Here is a 27,463-nt window from a genome sequence, read left to right as displayed (position 1 = left end):
TTGGTAAATATTACATGACTAGAGTAAATTATATACCATACCTACCTAACTACTCTTACAAATACTTACCACGATAAATTACATGAAAAACATGCAGTTACTAGAAAAACAGATAAAAATAAATATAGACAAATACATGAAAAATAAAAACATAAAATACATGGAATTTCTTAATAAAAATATGCAAGAACTACTAAGGCTAGAACAAACAACTACAAAATATTATAATAAAATTAATTTTAAAAGATAGATCACCTAGATTATCTTAAAGTTTTAATCTTATATATACTTAAAGATATAGAAATAATAGATATTAAGAAAATTATATTAGAAAAAGTAATAGACTATGAAATTAAAACCATAAATTGGCTAGAACAGTTATACGAAGAAATTTACCCAGAAGGATATTATACAGATTAAAAGATGTTAGAATATATTAGAAAAACTAGAGAAAATCAAGATAATCTAAATAATGAAATTAATTATAGAAACCGAATTAGTAAAATAATGAAAAATCTAAAAGAAAAATTAATATTGATAGAAAAAACCTTAGAAAATTTAGAAAAGAGTACATGTGATAGTTTATATAATTTAAAAAACTCACTACGATAAGAACAACACAAGATAATAAATAACATTGAAAATCTAGAATTAGATATACATTACAGTACAGATAGGATAAATTATTATACAGAAATTTGTAACTCTGCAATTACTAGAGGATAAAATAAACCAAACAAATTAATGAATATATCTTACGAAAAAAGTAAATCATTAAAAGATATTGAAACAAAATTTAAGAAATATCCACCACAAAGAAAAATAGATTCACTAGATACCTAATAAATCTATTTAATACGTCAGATATCCGCACCCCCTAAACCAAAAAAATCGATTTTATGTTGATTTGATTTGGTTTATAATTTTAATAAATCGACATAATTAGTTTAATTTTTTTTCAATAGAAAATCAAACCAACCCGACCTGTATACACCCCTAATTATAGGTAAATATAAATATATATTTTTTAAAAGGATGTATATTTTTTAAAAAAATCCCCAAAGTATCTAGATATGTATTCAACGCAGATTTAAAACTTCATACGTGTGCTGCAACTTACATACAGAACTGCAACCGCGTCCACCTGATTCTTGTCCTTTGACTTGCCTTATCTCACGCTACCTCACACTCCTCATTACTCTCTGCTTTGTTTCCATGGCCGAGCTACAGCCGCCCGACGCCTCTATCACCGCCGCTTCCCTCCCTTCTGCTGCCGCTACAGCCACCACCTCCAACACGACATCTATAGGTCCACCACCTCCCCCATCCGATAACCCTCCAACCAACAACGTTAATAACAACAATTTAGGCCCCAGTTTGGCCCCGAAACGCCAGCGCCGACCAAGTGTTCGATTAGGAGAGATCGGAGACTCACCTTCCGATACTCACTTCCGTCGAGGCCCCAAAACGTGGCGTTTCCACAAGGACCCCACTTTCGCAGCTAAAACGTCAAAGACCCGGCCTCTAACTAACCTCGTTAACGGTGGCGGGGATAATTATGACGACAACAACAACAACATAGAGGACAACAATTACAACCTTGATTTGGGAAATCGCAAGTCAAAATCGAGAAAACCAACAAAGAGAGTGAGGACAAATTGGCATTCCTCGTCAGCTAAGTTTGAGACGCCTAATGGTGGAGGAATTCACGAAGAGAACTTTTTCAGAGAAGATAACAACGATAATGAAGAAGAGTTTCGGGAATTCGAGCTGGAGGGCTCAGAAAGCCCAGTAAAAGAGCACAGTCCAATTAATTCTATGGAACACATGGGGCTTCAGTATTGGGATCGGAGAGGAATTAGGACTAGAGTCTCGGAGAGCCGAGACCATCACGATGACCTCAACAACGGAGGAGTGAATTCTGAGGATAAGAGCATTGGAGTAAGGGATTGGTTGGTTGGTTTGGGTCTGGGGAGATACGCTCCCGTTTTTGAGATACACGAGGTTGATGATGACGTTTTGCCCATGTTAACTCTGGAGGATCTCAAGGATATGGGTATTAGTGCTGTTGGTTCCAGGAGAAAAATGTTTAATGCCATACTCAAGCTGCGGAAAGGATTTTCGTGAGTTTAGCCTTTACTGGTTTAATGTATGATTTAACCTTTATTTTCTGCTTACTTTCCTTTTTGTTCCTTTTTGCCGCTTAACATGGATAATTCAAGTGGTATTAGTTTTGCAGCTAGATTTTTTTCTTCTTCTTCTTCTTATGCCTTTAGTATGATACTTATTGTGAAATGTAATCGTTGATATACGAATGAGAATGACGTAAGAAGTACTTTTTATTGATTAAACTAAGTTCTAATGTTTCCAAATGAAGTATATAAGTTTGAAAGAAGTTAGTCGTGAGTTCTTTAGAATCCGTTTGTATTTAATTAAAAGAAAGAAACGAAATGACCTTTCGAATCTGGTATATTATGGAGGATTAATTTGTGTGCCAAATGGTTAGAAAATATACATTTGTAGCACTTTAGCCCCAAGATGTCCTCTCTAACCTCCATTTTTACCAGTGTTTAATTCCACTTTATGCAAGAAGATTCTTTGCATCAATATCAAAATGGGATCTTCTCTTGTATTAACTTGCATAGAGCTTAAATATCTTTCTTAGTGTAGTTGGAAATTTAAATCACTATGTGAATAACAAATTTTGAACTATTTGACTATAAGAAAAATGGTGACCTTCTAGAGAAGTACATGAAATAAGGGAACATATCGTAGATTCTAGCTAAGTTGGTCACCAAAGCATAGCTCAGATAATCTCTGCTTTATTAGCTTCCAACTGTACTATAAAAGATTTCTTTGTGGAAACCTTACATCTTCTAGGGTTGACGATCTTGTCAATGATCACTTTTGCAGCTTCGGACTTCTTTTCCAGAGACTCTAGTTTGCCTCCTCTGTAGGAAAGTATATAACTTGTAAAGAAGAGGCTTCCTCATGCTTAATGATGGTTGTGTTGTAGAATAATTTGTGCACCCCTTTGTGGTTGTTATCTTCTAGTCTCATTCAGTTAATAGATGGAATTATTTTTATCTTCTTGCGTGTAATGACTCTCTTCTAGTTGTAACTGCTTCCAGGATTCTCTTGTTCTGGTTTACTAATGACAGTTACAAAATACCAATCCCAAAAACATGCTTTATCTCCTATATTCTGACACAACTTTCATTCAGCTGAAAAACAAAAAACACAGGTAGTTAGCTTGGAAAGAGAGAAATCCAGTTTGTTCATTATATATGATATTCGTGACAGACATCTTTGAAAACATGCTTCTAAAGGGAGCTATTAACTTCGTATCTAACTTACCCAGATTGTTGAAAAAGGCTTTTAGGTGAGATAAATGCATTTTTATCATCTAATCTCCCCTAACTAACCAAGCTTGACTGCACTGACCTACATGGCTAAAAGTTTCTCTCCTGGCCTCAAATTTTCCATTTTTGCTTCCAAGTGGTTGCACCAGTCAGTCACTGCTTTGGCTTTCTAGTCTCTTCGTTCTGCTTCATTTGTTTATTTTTCAGGCGATCAAAGTTTGATGTTTCCTAGCGTAGATATATTTTTTTCCTAATTGCAATATCTTTGGACTTTTGTATTTTTGGAATGAAGAGCGCTTGTGGTGGGGTGGGGTGTGTGGATGCTGGGGGGGGGGGTTTCTGAACCATGAGAATGGATTTCCATTTGCTGCAATGTCTGTTTGGCCGAACTTCTAAAATTAGCTTATTTTGAAGAGTGTTTTTTTCATGAGTGCTTTTCAAATCGGTAAAAGGGTCAAATTTACACCTCTATTTTGGAAAATTGGATAAATATATACCCTATATCATACTTGGGGTCAAATTGACCCTTGTTGTCATACTTTGGGGCCAATTTTACCCCTCATCATACGTTGAAGCCAGATTTACCCTCGATGTCATAATTTGGGTCAAATTTACCCTCGTTATTAAGAAACTTTTCACATCTACCTTTCCTTTAATAGAAAAGCTCAAATCAACGTTAACTGTTTCATTTTTTAAAAAATAAAACACATGTTAATCTAACTTGCCCGACCCAACTCGAGCCACAAAAAAGACAAACAAATATACTCCTCAGCTCTGTTGATCAAATTTTCCCAATGAGATTAAGCCACTGAATATTTATTAGTGTATAGCTCATGAAAAATGAATCAGCATCACTGCAAACACAAACAAATCTACCCCTCCCTCAATTCATGCTCATGAAAAATGGCACTTAGCGGTCAAATGCAACATATTAGGCTTACTGGATATTTCTCTGGATGATTGAGTTAAGATGTCTCTTTAGGTGTTAATCATGACATCTCTTCATTCTTATTTCTTTATATACAATTTGAATTTACACAAATTTTTCATCATGTCATTTTCTTAGAAAACTTATCTACTGATTCTAGAATCTAGTTGCACATAGAATTACATATCAAATTTTGAAATTTGAACCTAACTGGAACCGGAGTAGAATTTGTAATGGACATTTTCTTTAGTTCTATGCTTCGGCTTATCCTATTTCATTTTACTTTTTGTCATTATGGACAACCTCCCAGTGTTGCACGCTGTAAGAGAAGTATATTTATTCATTGAAAAAATTCAACCAATAGAACTTAGGAAGAGTTATATTTATTTATATTTATTTATTATTTTTTTTTTTTGTGTATTTTTTGTGGATCAGATGGGGTGGGTTAGATTAGAGTGTGTTTTACTTTTAACAAATGAGTCATTTAATGTTGATTTGCGTTTTTCTATTAAAAGAAGGGTACATGTGAAAAGTTTCTTAAAAACAAGGTAAATTTGACTCCAAAGTATGACATTGAGTATAAAGTTGGCCCCAAAGTATGACAAATGGTATATTTAAACAATTTTCCAAAGTAGAGGGTAAATTTAGCCCCAAAGTATGACAGTGAGGGTAAATTTGATCCCAAAGTAAGATAAATGGTATATTTAGTCACTTTTCCAAAGTAGAGGTAATTTTGACCCTTTTCCTTCCAAAAAAGTACTTTTAGTAAGAAGCAGTTTGGGTTTGGCCGATAAATTTAAAACACACTTTTAAGCATCAATTCATGTTTGTCCAAACCTTTTAAAAGTATTTCTGAGAGTATTTTTCTCAACGGTGCTTTCCAAAAAAGTGTTTTCAAGGAGAAACTACTTTTTTTTTCTTATGAAAAACTGTTTTTTCTACTTCCAGGAAACACTTATTTTCGTTCAAAAGTTTGGCCATGCACCTCATTTTTTTTTTTTAAAATAAGCACTTTTGAAGAAAAATAAGCACTTTTGAGAGGAAATGAGCTTGGCTAAACGGGGTAGTAGTCTGATTTCCAGCTTCAAAAATTGACTATGACATGGCTCACTTTTCTGGCAATGTCTTTGTTTGACTGTTTGATTTGTAGCTGTTATTAGCTTACTGATCTCATATATTCTCAGAGATTGAGAACTGGACATGCGGTTGCTTGGATGTTAAGTTTCCTCATTAATGTTTGAGTGAGACTAGTTGCTTTTAGAAATTAGGCAGTTGATTGTTTGTGAGGGAATTATTGATGGGTTTGATAAGTCTTATTTTGTGTGACTATTGGATTAGCAATGGGTTGGTGTATGAATTGAGTTTCAGTTTTGTTAGAAATTGGTAAAATTATTAATAAGGTTTAACAGTCTTGTGCTAAATTACAATGTAAAGACTATTAAAGAAGGCTGGGGTGGGGGCGCAAGGTATGTTGCGACAAGAATATAGTGAGTTTACTTTGCCAGTTAAACTAGTTTTTCATAAAAACACCATATTAATTAATCTATATTCTGAACTCACCTCTCCAGAGTTCAAATAAACTAGGTATTATTCTCCTTTAAGCTGATACCCAGAAATAGAAATGTATATTATCAAGTTATTCTAAATGAGATATGTTTATGGGATTAGGCATGATTGTTGTTGGATTTTAAATTGTAATGCAATTATGACCTTTGATTTATAAATCACAACTGAAGATTAAAAATAAATTAAAAGTTGGTCCGCATTTGCAGGGGAGGGGTTTAATTGCTGTCGAAGCAAAGACATTTTAGGTCTTTACCAAAGCAGGCTTGACATTGGGATATTACACCCAAGAAGACCTTAGAAATCCATAAGTTCAACTTGGTGTATCACGAGCACAAAGATCAGCAATCAAACCCATAATTCCCATTTTGACTGCTACTTGCAGGAGGCTATGGCAGAATTTGTTGTAGTTATTGAAAGATTCTTTTGTGCTTCAATATCTTCAGTTAGTGAGTCTTTCATATTAAGCATGAGAGCTTTGGTGACATAGAGGAGGGTGACTTATCTACCCATAGTTGTTCTAGTTTTTATGTGGTATCCAGGTGGAGCTTGCCAAGATATTTTGGTACTAAAATGTGAACAATAGAGTATCCATTTATTCTTCTTTATGGTCTAGAGCAACAGGTCCTTTCCCTGATATTGCCCTGGAAGTCTTGAATGGGATTGGAGGGCTTTGTGTATCTTTTTAATTGTTTCTTTCTTGATAAAGATCTTTACAGTTGTTTCTTAAGTTGAGGTCATCTAAGTTTTTTTTTAATACTGTTCTTTATCAATACTGACTGGTGAGGATGCTGTTGTGTAAAGGAGGTTGAATGTTTTGATGAGCGAAATATGGTTTCGTTGTATGGGGGATGGGATTAGTCGCCGTCACCCACCCTGGATGGTCGTTGTCGTGCGACAAATATGGTAAAAGCTTTTATTGTGTCAAAAATGCTAGTTGGTGAGTGATCTGATGTATATCTTATCCTGTTTTAGGGGTGGGGTGACAAATGTGCGGATTAATTCAAATTAGGATGGGTCAAAAGCGGTTATCCGGTTTTAGGGGTGGGGTGACAAATGTGCGGTTTAGGTCAAATTAGGGTGGGTCAAGAGCGGTCAAATTAGTTATTGGGTCAAGACCCAACCTGCCAAAAGTTTGCTTGGATCAATGAGTTGTCTTAAGAGATGAGTCAAACAACTGGTAATAACCTAGTCCGCCCAACATAACCCGGACCTCCCCCTTCGTTTTTAATCAATATCACAATTATGCAATCAAAGTGATACATTCCATTGTTTGAAACCTTCGTCTCTTCTATTTAAACTAGTATCTGTACCCTGCGCGGACATGTTAAACAAAAAAAATTATTCTATTTACTCTAATAATAATTTTATCTCATCTGTTTAGCACTTTTAAAATAGGAATTATGACGATAAATTTGTAAGTGTAATAACGTTTAACATTATTAACAATGTGAAACTTTATTTGAATTCTACTTAAATTCAAATTCAACCTACTACGCATTTGGCATATTTAAAAAATTATTAAATATGAATTATAAAAACAGAGGATACAGTTCTTAAATATTAATCAGTTACAATAAGTGATCTAGTTTTGTTTTTAAAACTTGCTAGCTCTCAATTAGTTTACTTTTTTTTAAAAAGTATTCGTGTTCAAAAACTAAACACATGCAACTTAAAAACTTTGTTGCTTCCTCCATTATAATAAACAGACGCAGTTAATTAAAAAAGAAAAGAAAAAAAGGAAGTGAAAAAAAAGGACGTGAAAAAAGAAGTGGAGAAAAATATTTTTTTTTTATTTCAACGATGAAATGTTCTAACTGACCTCACATCTCCAACGCTTAATTTGACTATTTTTGGTGGCTCTTCTTCTCTTTGAGACTTTCTCTCTCTTAACTTTCTCCACTACACACGGTCGTTGATCATCTCTCCGACGCCGACGATCTATTTCCCGCAAATGACAAGCATTTCTTTCTTCCTGATTGACCTCGCCTCGCTCGCTCTCTCTATCATCCCTTTTTCGTCTCCACTCGACCACTATTTCTCTTCGACGAGGTCGAGCTACCCCTTCCAGTGACGTTAGGACAGCTAGGAAGTAGGTTGATCGTTTCAATATTTACTTGATTCACTGGTACTTCCAGACCCAGATTCTCCGGTGAACTTTCGGCATATCTTCGACGACCAATTTCGGCATCAACTTTTGCTAGAATCCAACGAACACGCAAAAAACTAGACATAAAAAAACTTTTGACCAACTCAATTGGTCATACCTCTTCTCCATTTTAAGAAAAATGGGTTCTGGAGAAAGGTGGATTAAATTGATCAAGTTCAGCATCACCACAGTGAAGTATTTAGTTCTAGTGAGCGGAAGTCCAGTTGGTTTCTTCTAACCACAAAAGGGGCTCAGAGAGGGGATCTTTTTTTATCTTAGCCATGGAGGGCCTTAGTATATGTTAGATAAGGTCAAATGGCTGCAATGGCTGGATGGTTTTAATGTTGGCACACGGAACACTGTTAATGTCTCACACTTACTATATGTTGATGACACCCTTGTTTTTTGTGGTACAGATAGATCTCAAGTTCTTTACCTAAATCGAACATAACTTATTGAATTACTTTCGGGCCTTCATATAAACATGTTAAAAAGTGTTATATACCCTGTTAATGAGGTTTCAGATCTAGAAGAGCTTGCAGGAATACTTGGTTGTAACACTAGTTCCCTCACAACCATTTATCTTGGATTACCTATGGGTGTCGCATTTGGATCTACATCTATTTGGGGGCGATTGAGAAGTTTGAGAAAAAGTAGGCATCTTGGCAGATACAATATCTATCAATGGGTGGGAGATTGACACTAATTAACAGCGTGCTACAAAGTATTACAACTTACTACGTGACTCTATTTCCCATGCCTAGCAAGATATTGAAGCAGCTTGATAGGATTAAGAGGAATTTATTATAGAAGGGTAACAACAAGGATCACAAGTTTCACTTGGTAAAGTAGATTAAAGTGGTAATGCCAAAACAAATGGGAGGATTGGGCTTAAAAGATTTTGCACTGCACAACACATGCTTACTCATGAAATGGATATGGAGGTATACTCAGGTGGATCAAGCTCTATGAAAGGAAGTAATCAAGGCAAAACATGGAGTCAAAAATCATTGGTGCTCTAGGCTGTCCAACTCCCCTCATGGTTTAAGCATATGGAAGAGTATATGCAAGCTTAAAGATAAGTTCTTTCAAAACACTCGGTTGGTAGCAGGTAATGGCATACAATTAGGTTTTAGAAGGATAGGTGGCTGGACAATATCATTTTCATGGAGGAATTCCTAGGCTGTTTCAAATTGCATGTGCACCAAATTCTTCCACTTCTCGGAATAGGGAAGACAACACCTGGAATGTGCTTTTCAGAAGGAACCTACAGGATTGGGAAATTGAAGAAGTGGTCAACTTGTTCTCTAGCCTAGAAGGCCAGGTGATAAATGTCCAGGAAGCAGACAAGTTAAGGTCGGATAGTGACAAGGATGGTAAATTCTCCGTGAAAGCAAGCTATGTAAACTCATTTGATCCTAATGGAGTGCTTGATAACTGGCCTTGGAAGTTGATATGGAAGGCAAAGCTCCCACCAAAGATCATATGCTTCAGTTGGACAACTCTTCATGAAGCTTGCCTCACTCAACATAACCTTAAGAAAAGGAAATTTTAGATTGCCAATAGATGTTACATGGGCCATCAGAACGTTGAGCCCAACAGTCATCTATTCTTATATTGTAAAGTTTTTGTTGGATTTTGGAGTATGTTTCTGTCTATATTTGATATTAATTGGGAAATGCCACATAGCACCCAAGAGGCCTTTGAGTGTTGGTGCAATTAGAGAGTTGGTAAGGTCATCAAGCCAATCTAGAAGATGATACCTGTTTGTATTTGTTGGTGCATATGGTCAGTAAGGAACACCAGATGTTTTGAAGGTTTATCAACTCCAAATCACTCCCTTAAGGCTAGGTGTCTTTTGTATCTGTATAGTTGGCATAACCTTTCTCCCATATATTTCCCTAAGAACTTTTTAAACTCTGTTAGCTCCCTGGTTCTAGTGTAGCCTTTTTTGTTTTTAAGCCAATGTACTATTATATTTCTCTAACTCTTGTTACTATTCTGCATCTTCTTGATGCCAGTAATGAAATTTCTTATTACTTTATAAAAAAAAACCGTCTTCTCATCGAATATGGATTTTCCTACAAGCTTTTATCATTCCTTCCTATCTCAATTTGGGTTTATATTTTTGGAAGCTTTTTTTTTTTGTGTTCTTCTTTTATTTTACTGCTTTAATCCATCTTGTTTCCATTCTTAAATTCGGTAATTGACTCTTTGCAAGTCAAAGTTGAAAGCATCTGAAATTTTTGGGATCTATCTTGTCTTATCTATTATTCCTATTTTGGATCCCTTTTTCTTAGCGCCTTGGTTGACTATCTTGTCTGTGGGTGACTATTTACTTGTTTAATTCTATATTTCATAGTAGCGATTTACTTGTTAATTATTGAGCTTGTTACTTGTGGCGAAGAAGGCTTAGGGGAGTGTAGGGGGTGCTAATAGTATGTGGGATAAGACTGTCAGTTACATTAGGGAGATAGCTAGAGAGGTGATGGGTGTCAAGAGAGGCCGCTCAGGCAAGCACCACGGGGATTGGTGATGGAACGAAGAGGTGAAGGAAAAGGTGGAAGCTAAGAACAGAGCGTACACAAAGTTGGTTGAGAGAAAGGATGAAGAGGATAAACAAACGAATAAGGAGGAGTATAAGATTGCTAGGTGAGAGGCAAAAGTAGTAGCCACAATGGCTAAGAATGCTGCTTTCGAGAGTTTATACACTACCTTAGATAATAAATGTAGGGATAAAAAGTTGTACATGCTAGCCAAGGTTAGGGAGAGGAAGACTCTGGACCAGGAGTATGTGAAGTGTATTAAGGATGTGGATGGCAAAGTTTTGGTGAAAAAGGATCATATTAGAAAAAGATGGCAGTCTTCCTTCCATAAGCTCCTGATTGAAAGAACGAATACTAGCATTTTGTTAGGGGATTTGAAGCATTCCGAGAGGTTTTGCGATTATGGTTATTGTAGGTGCATTAGGGTTGATGAGGTGAAAGGGGATATTCGTAGGATGCGTAGAGGTAGAGCGATGGGGCCAAATGAGATTTTGGTGGATTTCTAAAAGTGCATATGAGGGGCAAGCATGGAGTGATTGGCTGGGTTGTTTAACATAATTTTCAAGACGGCTAGGATGTCTGAAGCTTGGAGGTGGAGTATGATGATTCCCTTGTATAAGAATAAGGGTGATATTCAGGATTGCAATAATTATAGAGGTATCAAGTTTTTGAGTCACACTATGAAGGTTTGAGTGAGGGTGGTAAAGTTTAGGTTGTAGAAGATTGTTACTATTTTTGAAAATCAATTTGAATTTATGTCAGGGCGCTCGACTATTGATGCCATCCATCTCGTTAGGAGACTGGTGGAGCAGTATAGGGAAAGGAAGAAGGATTTGCAAATCGTGTTTATTGACTTAAAGAAAGACTATGATAAAGTTTCCATGGAGGTTCTTTGGAGCTGTGTTGAAGCTAGAGGCATACCCATAGTGTATGTTAGGGTGAGTAGGGATATAAATGATGGATCCAAGACTCAGGTTAGGACTGTGGGAGGGGACTAGGAGCACTTTTCCGTCTTGATGAGGTTAAACCGGGGATAGACACTACTAAAGATGAATGTTCCCCCTATCATGCAACGCCATGCTTCCACAACTTAGGGACCTGGTCCCTTGTTGTCAATTGTTGTCAAGTTTTAATTACTTCCCTATGTCGTCACACACCATTGGTCATTTAGTGCATTTACATACTTTCCCATATTACTATGCCATACTTCCCCCTATCACTACGCCAACACACTTTGTAGCAGGTCCTCAACATATGAAATCAGTATTCCCCCTTTTGGCATCATTGAAAAGTGAAAATAGTAAACCAAGAGTAAAGATAAGCCTAGATTAGTTAACTCATGGACCATGGGGCAATACTTAACTTGAAAAAAAGTTTTAAAATATAGGAAACAGATGAGGCACTCAAGCAAAAATTGTTTCATTATCCACTAAGATCAGTACCAATACAATATACCAAAAAAATATTAAAAAACTTTTTACAAAGGCCACTATAGGAATAGGAACTTGAAACTGACTCAAGAGACTAACACAACTGGATTTAGGTAGAAGGGGTTTTAGGGGAGTAGGATTTAATTAACATTTCTAGTCTTGTATTTTTAGCAGCATAGGCATCCAATAATTGTCTGGTGAGCATTTTTACTTCAACATTCAGACCTTAGACTTCACTAGTCAGTTCTGCATTTTTGCCCTTAAGCTTTACATTTTCTGCTGCAAGTTCTTCAGTGGCACCATGTCACTTATAGGGCAACTTCTGATTTCGTAATTTCCGGTGAACTCTTTCAGTATCCTTTGTATATAATTTTATCCTTAACTCCTCCATTTCCTTGTTTAAACTTGCTTGAGTCACCAAAAGTTCAAAAACTTAGGATACAGTTCCACTTTCCCTTCAATGCATTCATTCTCCACCAAGGTTTTCATGCTGAACTTTTGTTTAACAGTTCCAAGAGTTCCCTTTGTCCCAATTACTCCAACATGCTTAAACACTTTGTTTAGGAAATACCCATATAACATTCCATGTTTCCCTTCCTTCTCATAAATCACCTTCTTTATATTCTCAACCATAAGAGCAGGTAAGCTTATCAACTCAAATTTACTCTAGCATTCTATTAAGAACAAGTTAACACCAGATGAAATAGTCCTCTTTTCTAATCTAGGAAAGAGAACCTGGTTCACAAATTCAAATACATACTGGAACTGACTTGTGAGAAATTTCTTTTTCACCCCAACTATTAAAGTCCCACCCACTTTTAAGGCTTCAATCATGAACTCAGTTGTGGGTTGTTGCTTCACAACAATTCTCACTCCCATAACAGATACATCCAAGATTTCTCCTAAGGTTTCTTCATTTAGTCTTACTTCTATTCCTTGCACCTGTGTAGATAGACTTAATCCATCATTTGAGAAATCTATTAAATAATAGAACTCTCTCACTTTATTTCCAAAAACCACTGCTGTGGCTTCCTTAAATAGATTCAATCATCTTTGGTGCCTGACATATTTTACCAACTCCACCATCCCAGGTTTCTTAAAGATTTTGGGATCAAACACTCTACCTGACAACACCTTTGTGTTTTTAGGCTTCCAATCCATCTTTCTCCAGACATGTCTTTATTTTCTTCCTCTCTTTTTATTTTCTTGGGCTTGTTACTTGGCTCTCCCTTTTCATCAGTTTTTTTCTCTGTGGGACCAGGTCCCTTAGAGACTTTTTTATTTTGCCAGTAATATGTTTCTTTTTACTTACAGCAGAACTGCAAAACTTAGACAGAGGACCTGGTCCTCTCATAATCATGAACTTCATGTTTTTTCTTCTAAGTTCAATAACAATATCAGAATCAGTGTCTTCATCTTCTCTAACCTCCAAAACTTCAAGGTTTTTTCATCCTCCACAGTATATTTCCTTAGTTTTTTTCTTTTAGTCAAGAACACTTACTTTCCTTTATTGCATCTACTAGCACCTTCATTTCAGACCCTCTAGTAGAATAAGATCTTGTAACCTATACACTAGAGATAATTATTTTCTCTTTTCCTTTACTGTCCTTCAGTATCTTCGTTATTGAAATTAGAGGTTATTTATCATCATCGTCTTCATATTCCTTTTTTGGAGGTAAGATAAATTCCCTATCCTTTTGTCAAATCATTTTTTTCTCTTGCTATTTGCTCCTCGGCACAAGCTGCCTTGGAATAATGTACAAGAGTAAATTCTCAGCTACCCAATTTACATTGCTGAAAGAATCAAACTTCTTTACAGAGATCTCTTCATCAACCAATTAGGAAAATATGGGGTTTGACTCAGGGGGGTAGGAGAACCATGTTTTTGTAAATTTTTTGGCATTTTAGTACCTTTCAACTCCTCAGAGTGAACATGTATTTGAGGAACATTGAAGAATCTCTTGCTCAATTGGATAACCAAAGCCTTTGTTTAACTCATTAGGATTTTTACTGGAGCCTAGAGTTTTGACTGGAATGGTTTCACTATTGGTTTCAGGAATTTCAGAAGAAGGACTGATGGGTAAAGAACTTTGTGACTCTTGAGGATGATCAATGGACAATTCTTTCATGGGTGTTGAAGAAGATGGAATTTCAGACATTTTGAATTTTTGTTTGAGAAAGGAAAAGAGAAGGACTAGTTTTAATTAAGAAAGGAAAAATTGTTCTGAGTTAATTGAGAAGATAATGAAATAAGAGGATTTGAATTTATAATTAAAGAGATGACTGTTTGACATTTAAGAGATACCTTTTTGAATATATGCGTTTGATGACAATAGTGTGACTCTTCACATTTGAACTAAAATGATAGCTTTTATTCATATAGGATTGGACATGTGGCCTTTTTAATTTTTTTTTTATAAAATTGTAAGGCACATTATTTTTGTACTCACCTGAGAGATGGGACTAGGTCCCTATCTTTCTTGAGTGAATTTTCAGCTTGTGTTTGCTTTAGTTATTTTCCTCCAAAGTTGTCCCCATGGGTGTACACTTGCAAAGGTATGATATTGAGTTATATTAACATGCACCTGCTCTATCATGAATACCTGTCTCCTAGACATAGCTAATTTTGAGGAGTTATATTGACTCAAATATTAGGTTAGGGTATTTTGATCAAACTTAGTGTCAATTTGCTCTTTTAGAGCAGGTCTGAGAACTAAGTCCCAGAGTTTACTTCATTCATACTGCCTCAAGTTTCTTCTTCTAAGATGAATTCCTTTAGGATCGGGTCCCTTGAGATTAACTATTTCTAAATGAGACACTTCTACCTTGAAGTGTATTGAGAGAGAGAATCCAGTTAGATCTTCTAATAGTAAGCTTAGAACACAAATTATTAACAACCATTCCTAACTGTAACCCCCTTCATCATACCTGGAACCATGATCACTTATTGGATTTAGGAACCTACTAGAGCTTGAGGTCACAGTAGGAGGACAATGGTATGATCAAGACCTTCTTTTCCCATTTAGCAAGTGATAGCTTCTTCTTCACAATTTCCAGTGGCTTGAACCCCTTTGGATGTGATTTCCTCTGCTGAACATCTCTGGAACCATTTATTTTAGCTTTAAGCCATCTTTGACAATTTTTCTTCATGTGCCCATCTCTTCCACAATGAGTACATAGAGGCTTGTGGACTTTGTTTCTAACATTTGGATCAGCCTTTCCATGAGGCCCAATAGGTTGACTTTTTTCTTGATAACCAAGACCTTTTCTATTATTATCACCTTGACTGGTTAAGTTAGAAAGGATTCTTGATGATGTAGTCCATTTAAGAGATTTACTAAGCTCTTCTCTTAAAAGGACCAGGTCCCTTTTCAACTCTTTATTTATGTAGAGTGTAGACATAAGGTGTTTTTGAGAATACCTTAACCTTTCCTTAAGATCAATTTTAAGCTTTGAAGATTCTTTATTTCCTTTTCCATCTTCCTTAATTACCGTCTTCAGATTACTCATCAAACTTATGTTTTCAGATTTTATCTTTGAGGACAATTCTTTAATTTCAAAAATTTGGAGGGTTAAAGCAATCAGCTCAAGATCTTGATTTTCAATTTTTTCTTCCAAAGCAGTTTTCTCAATTAGTTCACATACAGGGTCAATCAAGACAAGAAAGCCTTTTTATCTTCCTTGTAGAGTAGTTATCTAGGTTATCCTTAATGCCAGAATGAGTTACATCTTTTTCTTTTTCATCTTCCCTATTGGCCATAAAGGAAAACACGGATTTATAGATAACTGGACTATCTTCCACTGCTAACATAGACACTTCTATTAGATTCTCATCCCCATCAAATGCTCTCGAAGAATCTCCCTGTGCTGCCAGAGCTTGCTTTACTGCATACTCAGCTGCGACCTTCCTTCCTTAATTTTCAAGGACCTGGTCCCTGATTTTTTCTTTGTCACCTCCAATCTTGAGATATTCCTGGTAATCCAATTTGTTCATCGGACAGTCCTTGATGAAATGCTCAAGACTTCCACATTTGTGACACACCTTAATATTGCTCCCCTTTTTACTGCTACTTTCTTTTCTTTGGAACTGGATACTCATTTTTATGGCTCTAACAATCCTATTAGATAAATAGGAAACCTCGGAGCCTTATTCTGCTTAATCATGTTTGGAAGCCTTCAATTCCCGGTATTTTTCCCTTATTAAATCATTTTTCTCTAGCACTTACTGCTTCTTGAGCTCATGGTTTTTTAGATTTCCAATTAGTTTATCCATATTGACGGTTTTTTGGTTTATCACCTTAGTTATTGCATCCTCTTTTGTTTTCCAGTACTTAGGAAGAACATCAAGAATCTTTCTCACCTACTTGTACAATGGAATCACTTCTCCCAAGTAGTGAAGCTCATTTGTGATAGAAGTGAATTTTGTATGCATTTCTTGGATTGTTTCTCTTTCTTTCATGGTGAATGTTTCATACTGAGTAGTCAATATGTTTATTTTTGAATCTTTCACATCAGTGGTACCTTCATGAGTAGTCCTCAAGCAATCCCAAATCTCCTTTGAATTTTCACAGGCTGAGATTCTGTTATATTCATTAGGTCCAATACCACACACTAGTAGTTTTCCTCAATTTTCTTTCTATCTTCATCATTGAACTCCCTCCTTTTTTTTACTACCATTCTTATTATTTCTCCTTCTTTGACTTTTATAACTAGAACATAAGGACCATCTAGAATTATATCCATATGTTCACTATCCTCATCCATAATAAAGTCAAACATCTTGGTTTTCCCCCACCCAAAATACAACCCATTAAATTTAGGTGGTCTAGTGGTAGGATGTCGTTCTGCCAAGTTAGATGGAGCAGCTATGCTAACCAAATCACTCTAGGTGTGAACCTTTAAGAATATTCTGGCTCTGATACCAATTGTTAAAATCTTGGGGGTTGTACCACATAGTGAGGGACCACGTCCCTCAGAATAAGTCATAGGCAGTAAATCAACTAGGAACTCAACACAGTGTAGAAAGCTTAAAAACCACAGCTTGCCCTCATAAGCTCCCCAAAATCTACTATAATGAAGCTCTTATTTACAGACTTTAAAAAACCTAACTCTAGGATCCTTCAACTTGTATTAACTTTACTACAATCTCAACTTGACAACTCTGCCAAGACTCTCTCAACACTGGTTAACTCTAAACAGTTTTGGATTTAGGCAAACCTACCTAAGCACTCTTAAAGCAACAAGAAAAGATCACTACTTTTATTACTTGAGTAATTCTGTTATAATTCAAGACTCACTCAAGAACACTCACGCTATTTATGTATTCAAGAAATAAAAACTTGAGCAATGAAGAACACTGAGTTTTTGCCTTTCTCTCGCTCTTCAATTTTTGGATTTACAAAAACTACTTGATAAGAAAAATCCTTTTCCTTTTATAGTTGAGTGATGATTAGGGTTGAAATGCTATTGGACCAGGTGTCTCAAATAGTACAAACATCACCTACATAGTTTGTCACGCAAGTGGACAAAACTGTGTAGATGCATGTCAACTGTGAATATCTAAGGACATGGTCCCTTGAAGTCAGCTGCTCATCATTAAAACACGATACAACACAAAGAATGCTGGAGGATTCATCCAAGTGAAATCTCAAATTTTAGCTGCTGCCGTATTTACCTCTAGGTTGGTTTAGGCAATGGCCTGCTGGTTGTTCTGAGCAACCACATATTGCGATAATACTATAAAGGTGGCCCTAAATTCAGCATGAGAGACTTGCTCATTCAAAGTGTATTTAGCAATAGGCGGTGGTACTGGCTGGTCCCTACTCCTTTTTTTGTTAACTCCTTTGGGAGGCATTTTCTGTATACTTAGAAAATGAAGTTTAATAGACCTTATGCTATATCACACGACATGGATACTGAAAGAAGTGATACTTTCCAAAAATATTTCATAGCTCACCCATAAGTGTGACATGGTTCACACTCATGAACAAGACTATACTTAATGCGGCTTTTAGGCACCCTAGGACACGTTAAACCATGTGTTATGATACTAAATTTTTCATGACCCAAGACTATCCCTAGTCGTAACTTGGTGCTTAGAGTCATAAGTTACCCCAAGGTAACCCATGGCCTAGCATAAAAAGTAAATACTAAAAGAATGTAACAAAATACTAGGTGTAAGCTAACTGAAGTAAACTGATAAGGAATAATAATAAATTCATGGTAAATACTATCTGACGGTACTCAATGACACTGAAAAGAAACCTGTTTGATTGTATGATAGTCTGAAAGCCTCTAGGCCTGATGAGTTATTGGGAAAGGTCCCCAACTAACTATGACTAACTGAAATAAGATAAAGTACTAAAATAAATAACTGATAAGATAACTAGTCCTTAGATGATGAGGACTCACCAAGGCTGTCGTTAAGTGGTGTGTTAATGCACTAAGGGTGGTCCAGATAGTGGCCGTCCTAACCTCTATTATGAGAAAATATAGCACTAAAAAGTATGCGATTAGTACTTTGAATGTACTAGGTATACTGGTGAAAAACTAGCTAATATACATATATACTGAGCATGAATGCATAAACATGAAAATCGAATCCAAGACCAAGTATAAACATGTGCTGGGTATCTAAATAACTGAATGACTGAATACTGAACAGTTGGTCATGCAAACCTAAACTAAACATATTTTAAATACTGAACTAAGGACTATGGGACCTTACATTTGACTTACATGCCCCAATCTAAGCTAATCGGGGTCCAACTTGTAACCCTAGTTTGAAGGGTGTCGATACCTTTCCAAAGGTACCAACACTGGCTGGCGTGGATCAACTAACCTGATATCCTAAAGGACTAGGGTGCCAGTTCTCTACTGGCGGGTGACCCCTCATAACCTACGATGGAGCCATTGTTCTGGAACTTAGGTACTTCTACTAAAGGTCTTAGTCCTCAACTGGCAGGTGAACCTTTATCCCTGCGTTCACTCAGTGCTAAGTACTACTCCCAACTCTACTGCCACTGAATTATAAGTTCGTGATATGCAGTGAGGACACTAATTTTTTTTTAAATTGGGTGTGTGTGTTGGCATGTGTGTTGTCCTTTCTCATGTCCACATTTCATAATTAACATTTGGTTTATAATACCAGCCAATCATATGAATTGTAAAATTTTGTGAATTAGTCTCTTTTGTTTTTCATCTTCTAGATTTTTACTTCTTTTAATAATCATGTTGGATGAGACTTTACCTATGATAGATTGAGTGATGATATTCTGAAGGTAAAATCGTCGTGTTTGGAGTTTGTATCCACAGATGCAAGGGAAGTCTGAGTACCCATACCATTGTAGAGTTGGGATCACTATTTCTCTTATTGTGAAGTTTGAGTAGCCTAACGAATTACCCGTGTGAAATCCAAAATATGAAATGAGGACTTGATTGGTGCTAATGATAGCCATTCTTGTGTGTTAAAATTCAAAGCAAGCAACCTTCTTCATCTAATTTTTTTTGTAAAAATCAAGGGAATGGACACGAATGATTTTGTAACAACACTTTACCTCTTTTTGTGTCTCCAAAGTCTTTAGTTGGTAGTGCATGGTAACTAGCTCCTTTGGTCTATGAGTAGGAAATTCAATTGATCCTTCTAGATTAGTTTGTATGCTATGTGTGATGAGCTTAATTTATTGATTCTCATGCCTACTTGTGTCATCTAGAACTTGCCCCATTAGTTTTTCAAAATCGTTCTTAATTATGCATGGTTGGTGAAGTGACCTTAGGCCTTCTTTGTGAATATTGAAATCCACTTTAGCATGAAAAGCCTACCCGTTCATAGATTGTATCCCTAGTCAATCACTTTGATCCTTTGAACCTTTCTTTGGCAACCACATTACAAGCCATGAGCCATTCAAATTTTATCCATCTTTAGAATTCTACCCTCCATGAACTTGAAAATGTAACTTAAGGCAAAAACCCTTAGTTGGGGGTGGTTAATTAGAAGACATAACTTTGGTCCACAATATTGTAAGTAAGTGACTAAGAACTAAACAATTAGAATAAATGAATAGGAAAAATAAAGGATTCAACAAAGGAAAGAAATGCATGAATTGTACAAAGAAAAGAGATGAAAAGAAAATGCTTTCCAAAGATAGGTGAATCAGGGTAGTAAAAGTAGGCACATGTGAAAGTTGGAAATAAACGACATAGCCCATGAACCAAAGTTTTATCTAGTAGTGTAAAATATGAAGTTCAAGAAGGGTATACTCATCATTTAACATTGAAAGCTTGAAAAAGTCCTTCGAGATCTCCAACCATGTGTTTTTGAGTTAGTAGAAATTGAAAATAAGGACAAGCTTATGGCATGAAACTTATGTGTATTGAAAAATTATTTGTGAGCGTAATTGCTTGTACGTTTGTCCCTTGTTATATGCTAGAAATTATGGTGTGCTAGGGATCTCCTTCGTGAGGAGGAATGTAAAGTAATAGAGGTTGGTGAAATTGACATGTTATGAAAATAAAGAAAAGGAGTTTGGTTGAGTAACTATTGATAGGGAGTCACTCCTAGAGAGTTACTAGTTGTTGCTTGATTGTTCTTAAAAGTATTTTTGTCTCCATTATGATGTGATTGATTTTGAGGGGAGTTGCGTTAATAGTTTCTCTCATGCTTGTTGGTTAATTGTTAGTAGTAATCAAGATCAGAATCATAGTGATCATTTGGTTATAAGAATGGGCTTATAAGTTGATTAGCCTCATTTAGTATAGAGTAGTGTTGCTTGAGGACAAGCAAAGTTTTAAGTTGGAAGTGTTGATTCCCAAATTTACCACTTATTGATATCCAAATTCTTGCACACTACTATGATTAAATTATTTAAATAAGGCTGATTCTCCATTGGAATGCATTAATTCCTAATTTTTGTTATCTTGTAGGTCCTATGATAAAAATGAGTTGAAATTAAGATGAAAGGAATAAAGAATAGACAAAATGGAGCAAGAGCTGAAAATATAGGCCTAGGAGTCGACCCTTAGGTACCACAATTGTGGCCTGAGGTTCATGACCGCATCCAGTCAAGAAGTCAACTGAAGGGCGATCACGATAGGACCACCACTATCGCGATTTCACAATCACAACCATGGAATGGTGATCATGATAGGGCGGAAAAGGCTCAAGGGACAGAGCCGAGTCCCAAATATTAGGGGTTAAAACAAGAGGAATCTCAAGTTTTTTTTATCTTATCTCTTGGTGCTTGGATCATTCTTTTGTACTATTCTTGAGATATGAACTTTAGAGTAACTCCTAATTGAAGCATTAGCAATTTTCATTGAAGGTTAATTGGAATTTAAAGATTGTATTTACTTTCTCTTTATCTTTTATGGATCATTTTGGTAGAAATTTTGGTATATCTTTACTCTCTATCTTTATGAGTAGCTAGTTCCTTCTCTTGGGGTTATGCATGGGTAGGTTTTGATTAGTGCATGGGTGTTGTTTATTTATCTACCTAATTATCTATTTGTTGTGGGTTTTTTTATTACTCGACATTGGAATTGAGAATTGTTGGTGAAAACCCCAATTGAATTGGATCCCAGATCATCATTGAAAGAGAGATATGGGTGATGAGTAATAGGGAACTACACTTTGAATTAGTTTCTCTCATGGCATTATCTTAGAAATAGGGATGTTGTGTGAATTTACTATGTTCATAAGCATCATCTTAGAAATAAGGATGCTAGGATGAGGTATTGGATTGATGATTTTTTCATGCTCATGAGGTATGTGAAAGAATCCATTAGTGAAATTTAGTGTTTTGTTGAAAGGCTAATGCTAATACCTTAAATCTAGCTTACCCACAACTCCTAGCTAAAGTTGGATAAATTCTTAACTACCCTTGTATGAATTCACACCTAGAATAGCATAACCCCAAGATCCATTCCTAATTAATTATACTCTAATTATTCTTAGCCTCAAGTTAGTCTTCTAGAAGCCCAAAAATTGTTATAGTTTCAAAAACATTCAAAACCCCCAACTATGTATATCCCTGATGAGAATTTAGCAAGTAACTTGCATTTTGAACTTACTCGATTACTATTCACATTGTTCCTCATGGATTCGACCTCAACTCATGTTTTGTATATATTGAAAGTAAACCGCCTTACATTTAAATTGATGTGCAAGTTGAGAGTTATCATATATCACGTACTATCTCAAGTTCAATGGTAAAGAACAAGTTTTTAACAAAGTTGGAGCCAAGAATTTTTACCTGAATTGGAGAGTTTGGAAGTCCAAGATGAACAACTTGACTTTAGCCCTAATTTTGTGAGAATTTTGTGCAAGTGTGAAGAGGATAGTGGGTTTTGCCTTTTATATTTATAGAAGGAGGTTGTAGAGTTTTAAGGGAAGAGGGAAGTTTGAATTTCAAGAGGTAGGGGTTAAAGGGTCGGTTTCTAGGGTTTTATAGCATAGGGGGTGTTGGATCAGGTCGGGTCACATGGGACTGACCCTTATTTTGAAAATTTCGACCAAAACATTTGGATCCACTTATGACCACTACTTACGAGCTGTAGGTTGTACTTATGGGATTGTAAGTGTAACCTTATTTTCTCTAATTTCCATGACCCCAACTTAAGGGGTCGTAGGTTGTATTTTACTGGACCATAAGTGGGGTCTATAAGTACAACTTCAAGGACCCAAAAATTCTTCTGATACCCACAACTTCAACTACATGTCATGGGCTCCCATAAATAGGGTCATAGGTCCACTTGCCTAGACTTGTATAAAATTTTGAAGTTTTTATCATTCTCTAGGTGTTTTTCCATGATTTTAACCTACAAAACAAAAATAAAGTAAACACTAAGAACTTAGGCTTCCTCCCAAGCAATTCTCAATTTAACGTCGTAGTACGACATGTCTATGTTGGATACTCAGACTTTACCAATAAGCTCATGTCCTATTATGAAGCGCTTGACTTAATGTCGGGGCACGACACAGTTGCCTTGGTTACATAGACTTTGCCAAGGCTTAAATCCTCAAAAACCTTTAATTCCTCTATACTTCCCATATAATGCTTACCACTATACCCGTTAGCCATGAATAAGGCATCTCCATTTCATTTCAACTCAATTGCATAATGTGGAAATTATCTAACCACGGTGAATGGTCCAAACCCCCCAAACTTCAACTTTCCAAGAAATAAGTGAAGTCTCGAATTATACAAAAATATCATATCACCAGGCTGGAATACCCTATTCTCAAACTTCTTGTCGTGGTACAACTTTATATTTTCCTTATACATGGTAGAAATATCATAAACATAAAGGCAAAATTTATCTAACTCATTCTTCTTACCTATTCTTAGGTTTACAACATCACTCCGCTTAAAATTCAGCTTCTTCAATGCCCATAGTGCCTTGTACTAAAGTTTAACTGGCAAGTAACGTGCCTTGCCATACACAAAATGATACGGAGAGGCACATATGGGAGTTTTGAAAGTTGTACATTAGGCCTAAAGTGCATCATTTAGCTTCCTCGATTAATCAATCTGGTTGGCATTCACAGTCTTTGCCAAAATAGCCTTGATCTCACTATTGGAGACCTCAACCTTCCTACTTGTATGTGGATGGTAAGGTGTTGCCACCTTATGTTTCACACCATATTTCTCAAGTATGACCTTAAACAGATGATTGCATAAATAGGACTTACCATAACTAATGTAGCACATGGAGTACCAAACCAATAAAATATGTTCTTCTCAAAAAATTTTCTGACCCTGTAACCATCATTACTAGGAAGTGCAATTGCTTCCACTCACTTAGAAACTATCACGACTTGATTTATGAGTCATGATGGCACCCATTCTCTCTCACCAGTAGGTAATTCAAACTGTAACTTGGTGGCAAATGCCTAATCATAGAAAATATTGAACAACATACTTATTAATAAGCAAGGAGTTCTAAATAGATAAAACAGTCAATATAAGACACCATCTAATGACCTGGTAGTGCCAGTACAAAAACATCTAATAATAATACAATTCAAATACTTAGAATAGTCAACAATATTTATCTCGATAACTAAAGATAGAATATCAAAAGATAGAAGAAAATAGGTGACTCTAACTTTAAGAGCTCACCCTATCTCCAAAAATATCAGCACAACATGATCAATGATCAATGATAACAGCTAGTACTCGTATCTACAGTAAAAAAGTATAGAAGTGTAGTATGAGTACCAAAATAACGGGTACTCAATAGACATCATCAGCTGACTGAGCTATATCCTGATATAAGCATGATAAAAGGTAAGATAACATATCTAAGTCAAGTTATAGATGATGAGTTGAAAATTTCTCACTCATTTTTATCCAAATACTTGCACACTATGATGAACTAATTATTTACATGAGGCTAATTCTTAATTAACATATATTAATTCCCAGTGTTTATGATCTTGTAGGAGATCTGATGAAAATAAGTTAAGACAAAGCTGGAAGAAAAGTAAAGAGGTCAAGAAGAGCAAAAGAATTTAAGATAAGGCCTAAGAGGCAACCCTCAAGTGCCACGATTGCACCCCGATAGTCGCAATTACGGTCAGTCAAAAAATCAGAGGGCAACAATCGTGAAGTGATTCTATGCAATCGCAGAGTCGTGACAACAGTTGAAGAATGGCGATCGTGATAGGATGGAAAATTCTTAGGGAAAAATTAGAAGTTCATAACGCTGAATCCCAAAATACAAAAGGCTAAAACCTTTCACAATTTCAGCATCTTTTACTTAATTTTTTGGATTTGAGGTGTGTTCCTAAGAGATAATTTAGGTTTGTTGATTGAACATGAAGTTGGATATTTAACTTATTTTGCTTTTCAATGGAGGAGTTGAAAGGTAATTTGGGTATATCTGTTCTTTTAGTTTCAGGAGTAGCTAAATTAATATCATGGGGTTTTGTTTGATTAAGTGGTGGATAATGTTTAGGCGTTGATTGTTATTCCAAATAACTAGTTAGTTGTTCTGAGTTTCACTTTTATCCCTTGTTTTAATTCGGGATTCGGAGTGAAAACTGCATTTGCCTTAGGATCCCATATCATCCTTGAAAGAGGGATATGGGTGAGGATTTTTGTGAAAACTTAAATTTTCTTAATTCTTAGCGTCATCTTAGAAATAAGGTGTTAGTTGAATTAGCTATTTTTATAAGCATCATCTCAGAAATAAGGATGTAAGTTTGAGGAAATGGATTGGTAAACTTTTTACCCTCATGAGGTGTTCGAAATAATCCATGAGTGAAATTTAGAGTTTTGTCAAAAGTTAACACTAAGACCCTAAATCTATCCTACCCAAAACCCTTAGCTAAAAGTTGGACTAATTCTTAATTAACCATGCATGTACACTACCTAGGATAGCATAATCCCAAGGTTCCTCTCAACTTGATGCCTACAAATTGTTTAATCTATTGTTAGTGTTATTTTTGGAATTGTGTTCACAAATATTTGAAACAAACTCTCCCCCAAGTTTACTTATATGTTTTATTTAAATGTTGCATTATAGGTTAACGCATAGTTAACTCTTAACACACATAAGTTTTGAAATCTAGTTTGCACTCCTCGTGGATTCGACCTCAAAACTTGTTGGATATATATTGATAACATCCGCCTTGTACTTAATTTGATATGTAATTTGAGCGTTATAAAAAATGGCACCGTTGTCAAGGAGTTGAACATAGTTTTCACTTGTGTAGAGTTATTAGTAACCTTGGGTTAACCGTAGTGCTTTAGTTCACATTGTTTATTGTTTTGTTATTTTATAAGGTGATTTTCATAGTAATCACGACACCATGATCCATAATTTGAATAGTGATGGCTCAATTGATGGACACCTTAAAAATGAGGATCATCTTCATGGTGCGGGGGGTACGAGCGCCATACACATTCTATCAACCAAGGGAAATGGGGTATTCCATGTCATAAGTGTGATGCTCCATATGATACAAATGAAAGGCCTATTCGAGGGCCAAGAACACGAAGAATCCAACCTATATTTGAAAAATTTCATTGAGGTATGTCCTTTGTTTGATATTGTCTATATTACTCAAGAGTCTATTTAGTTGGGCCTTTTGACCTTCTCTTTGATGCGTGAAGAAGTTTTGTGGTTGAGATCTCTACCTATCGGGTCAATATTACATCTTGGGTGGAACTTATGGAGGCCTTTCTAGATAAATATTTCCCTCCATCTAGAATGATACAACTAAGAAATAAAAGCGTAATTTTTGTCAACTTAGTGGTGATACCTTCTATGAGGTATGATAAAGGTTCAATGACAAACTCATGCAGTGAACGAACCATGAAGGGCCAGAGAAGATGCTTCTCTAATATTTTATCAGGCATTAGGCCAATTGAATAAAACCATTATTGATAACGGATCTAGAGGGTCTCTTATCAAGGTATCCTATGGTGTTGCATCAATTTTTATCGACTAGGTTACCAAAAAAAATAGAGGGTGGAACACCCGAGACTTTGAAGTAACCATAGGGTCTCCTGCCGCATCTTATGTCAACAAAGAGCAAAGAAAGAATATAACACCCCACATTTTTGGGCTAGACATTGAACCGTTGTTCCTACGTATGTAAAATCTAATACATGATTTATATTTGAATATATGTGTCATCATCTTTATCCTATTGTGTGAAGTTCTTATGAGGTGAAAAATATTCATACAAATCACTTAGATCAAAGTTGAGCTAAAAGGCTTCAATTCGGCCAAGTTTTGGTATTCGATTCTACAAGGGTAAACTTTGAACGTGCATAATTTTTTTAGATATGGAAATTTTCAGCTCAAGACCGATCAAATGATATAGAATTGAGTTAGATTTCCAACGATACCAATTTTTCCTTAATTCGATACTCGAGTAAAAGGTTATGGCATTTTTCATAAGAGGCAGTAAGGGCAGACAATAAGTCCACACCGCGGGGGTTATTCCCTCAGAATAAGGTGCGCATCGCAGAGGCTACTCCCATGGAATAGAGGGTGAGTTGCGGGGTCTATTCATTCACTATTTCAGCTTTTTAAGGATCAAGGGATACTTTGGTCCTTCACCCTCAACCCCAAATGTCTAAAGAATGGATTATTACACCAACAAAGGGAATTATTTGCCCATCTTTCTCAAAATTACTTACTAGAAACCATCCCTCTTTCCCCAAGAACAAAGTTCAAGCTTTTCCTCACAAGAACACAAGGATTCAAGACTTCTTCATCAAATCAAGAAGCTTAAGGTATGTGGGACTATCCTAAATCTTATGGGCGTATGCTTTCACGTTTTTACAAGATTTAGAGTATATATGTATGTACACATGAAAAAGGGTTTTGAAATTGTTAAAGAGTATGCATTGGGAACCCCATTTTATGATGAAATCGTATTTAAACTATGGGGGTTTTTCCTAAACTTGTATTATATTCATGAGTATGAATGTTATGAGTTTTGAGAAGTTGTATGAGAGCATGATTTATGA

At 35.8% G+C, this 27,463-nt stretch overlaps 2 protein-coding genes across 4 annotated transcripts; both read left to right on the top strand.

The window, feature by feature from the left end:
* The first annotated feature begins 1,098 nt into the window (after positions 1–1,098).
* On the top strand, positions 1,099–21,368 carry LOC107848163 (homeobox protein 2). 3 transcript variants are annotated; one of them, XM_047399145.1, is made up of 2 exons: positions 1,099–2,149; positions 20,901–21,368. In XM_047399145.1, exon 1 carries the CDS (start codon positions 1,216–1,218, stop codon positions 2,125–2,127), a length of 912 nt encoding a protein of 303 aa, XP_047255101.1. In that variant the 5' UTR covers positions 1,099–1,215; the 3' UTR covers positions 2,128–2,149; positions 20,901–21,368. The 3 variants fall into 3 exon arrangements, with proteins under 3 accessions (XP_047255101.1, XP_016548349.2, XP_047255100.1); XM_016692863.2 differs by lacking the exon at positions 20,901–21,368 and adding an exon at positions 6,063–6,579 and having other exon boundaries at positions 1,099–2,123; XM_047399144.1 differs by lacking the exon at positions 20,901–21,368 and adding an exon at positions 6,063–6,579.
* On the top strand, positions 10,680–12,312 carry LOC124888937. The gene is made up of 3 exons (XM_047400220.1): positions 10,680–11,013; positions 11,311–11,522; positions 12,202–12,312. The coding sequence occupies exons 1-3, from the start codon at positions 10,680–10,682 to the stop codon at positions 12,310–12,312; spliced, it is 657 nt and encodes a 218-aa protein (XP_047256176.1).
* Positions 21,369–27,463: the final 6,095 nt, after the last annotated feature.

This window comes from Capsicum annuum, chromosome 11, assembly GCF_002878395.1.
Source record: "Capsicum annuum cultivar UCD-10X-F1 chromosome 11, UCD10Xv1.1, whole genome shotgun sequence".
NCBI classification, from domain to species: Eukaryota; Viridiplantae; Streptophyta; class Magnoliopsida; order Solanales; family Solanaceae; genus Capsicum; species Capsicum annuum.
The sequence above is the reverse complement of the archived record's forward strand: the minus strand, read 5'-3'. Positions and strand labels throughout refer to the sequence as shown.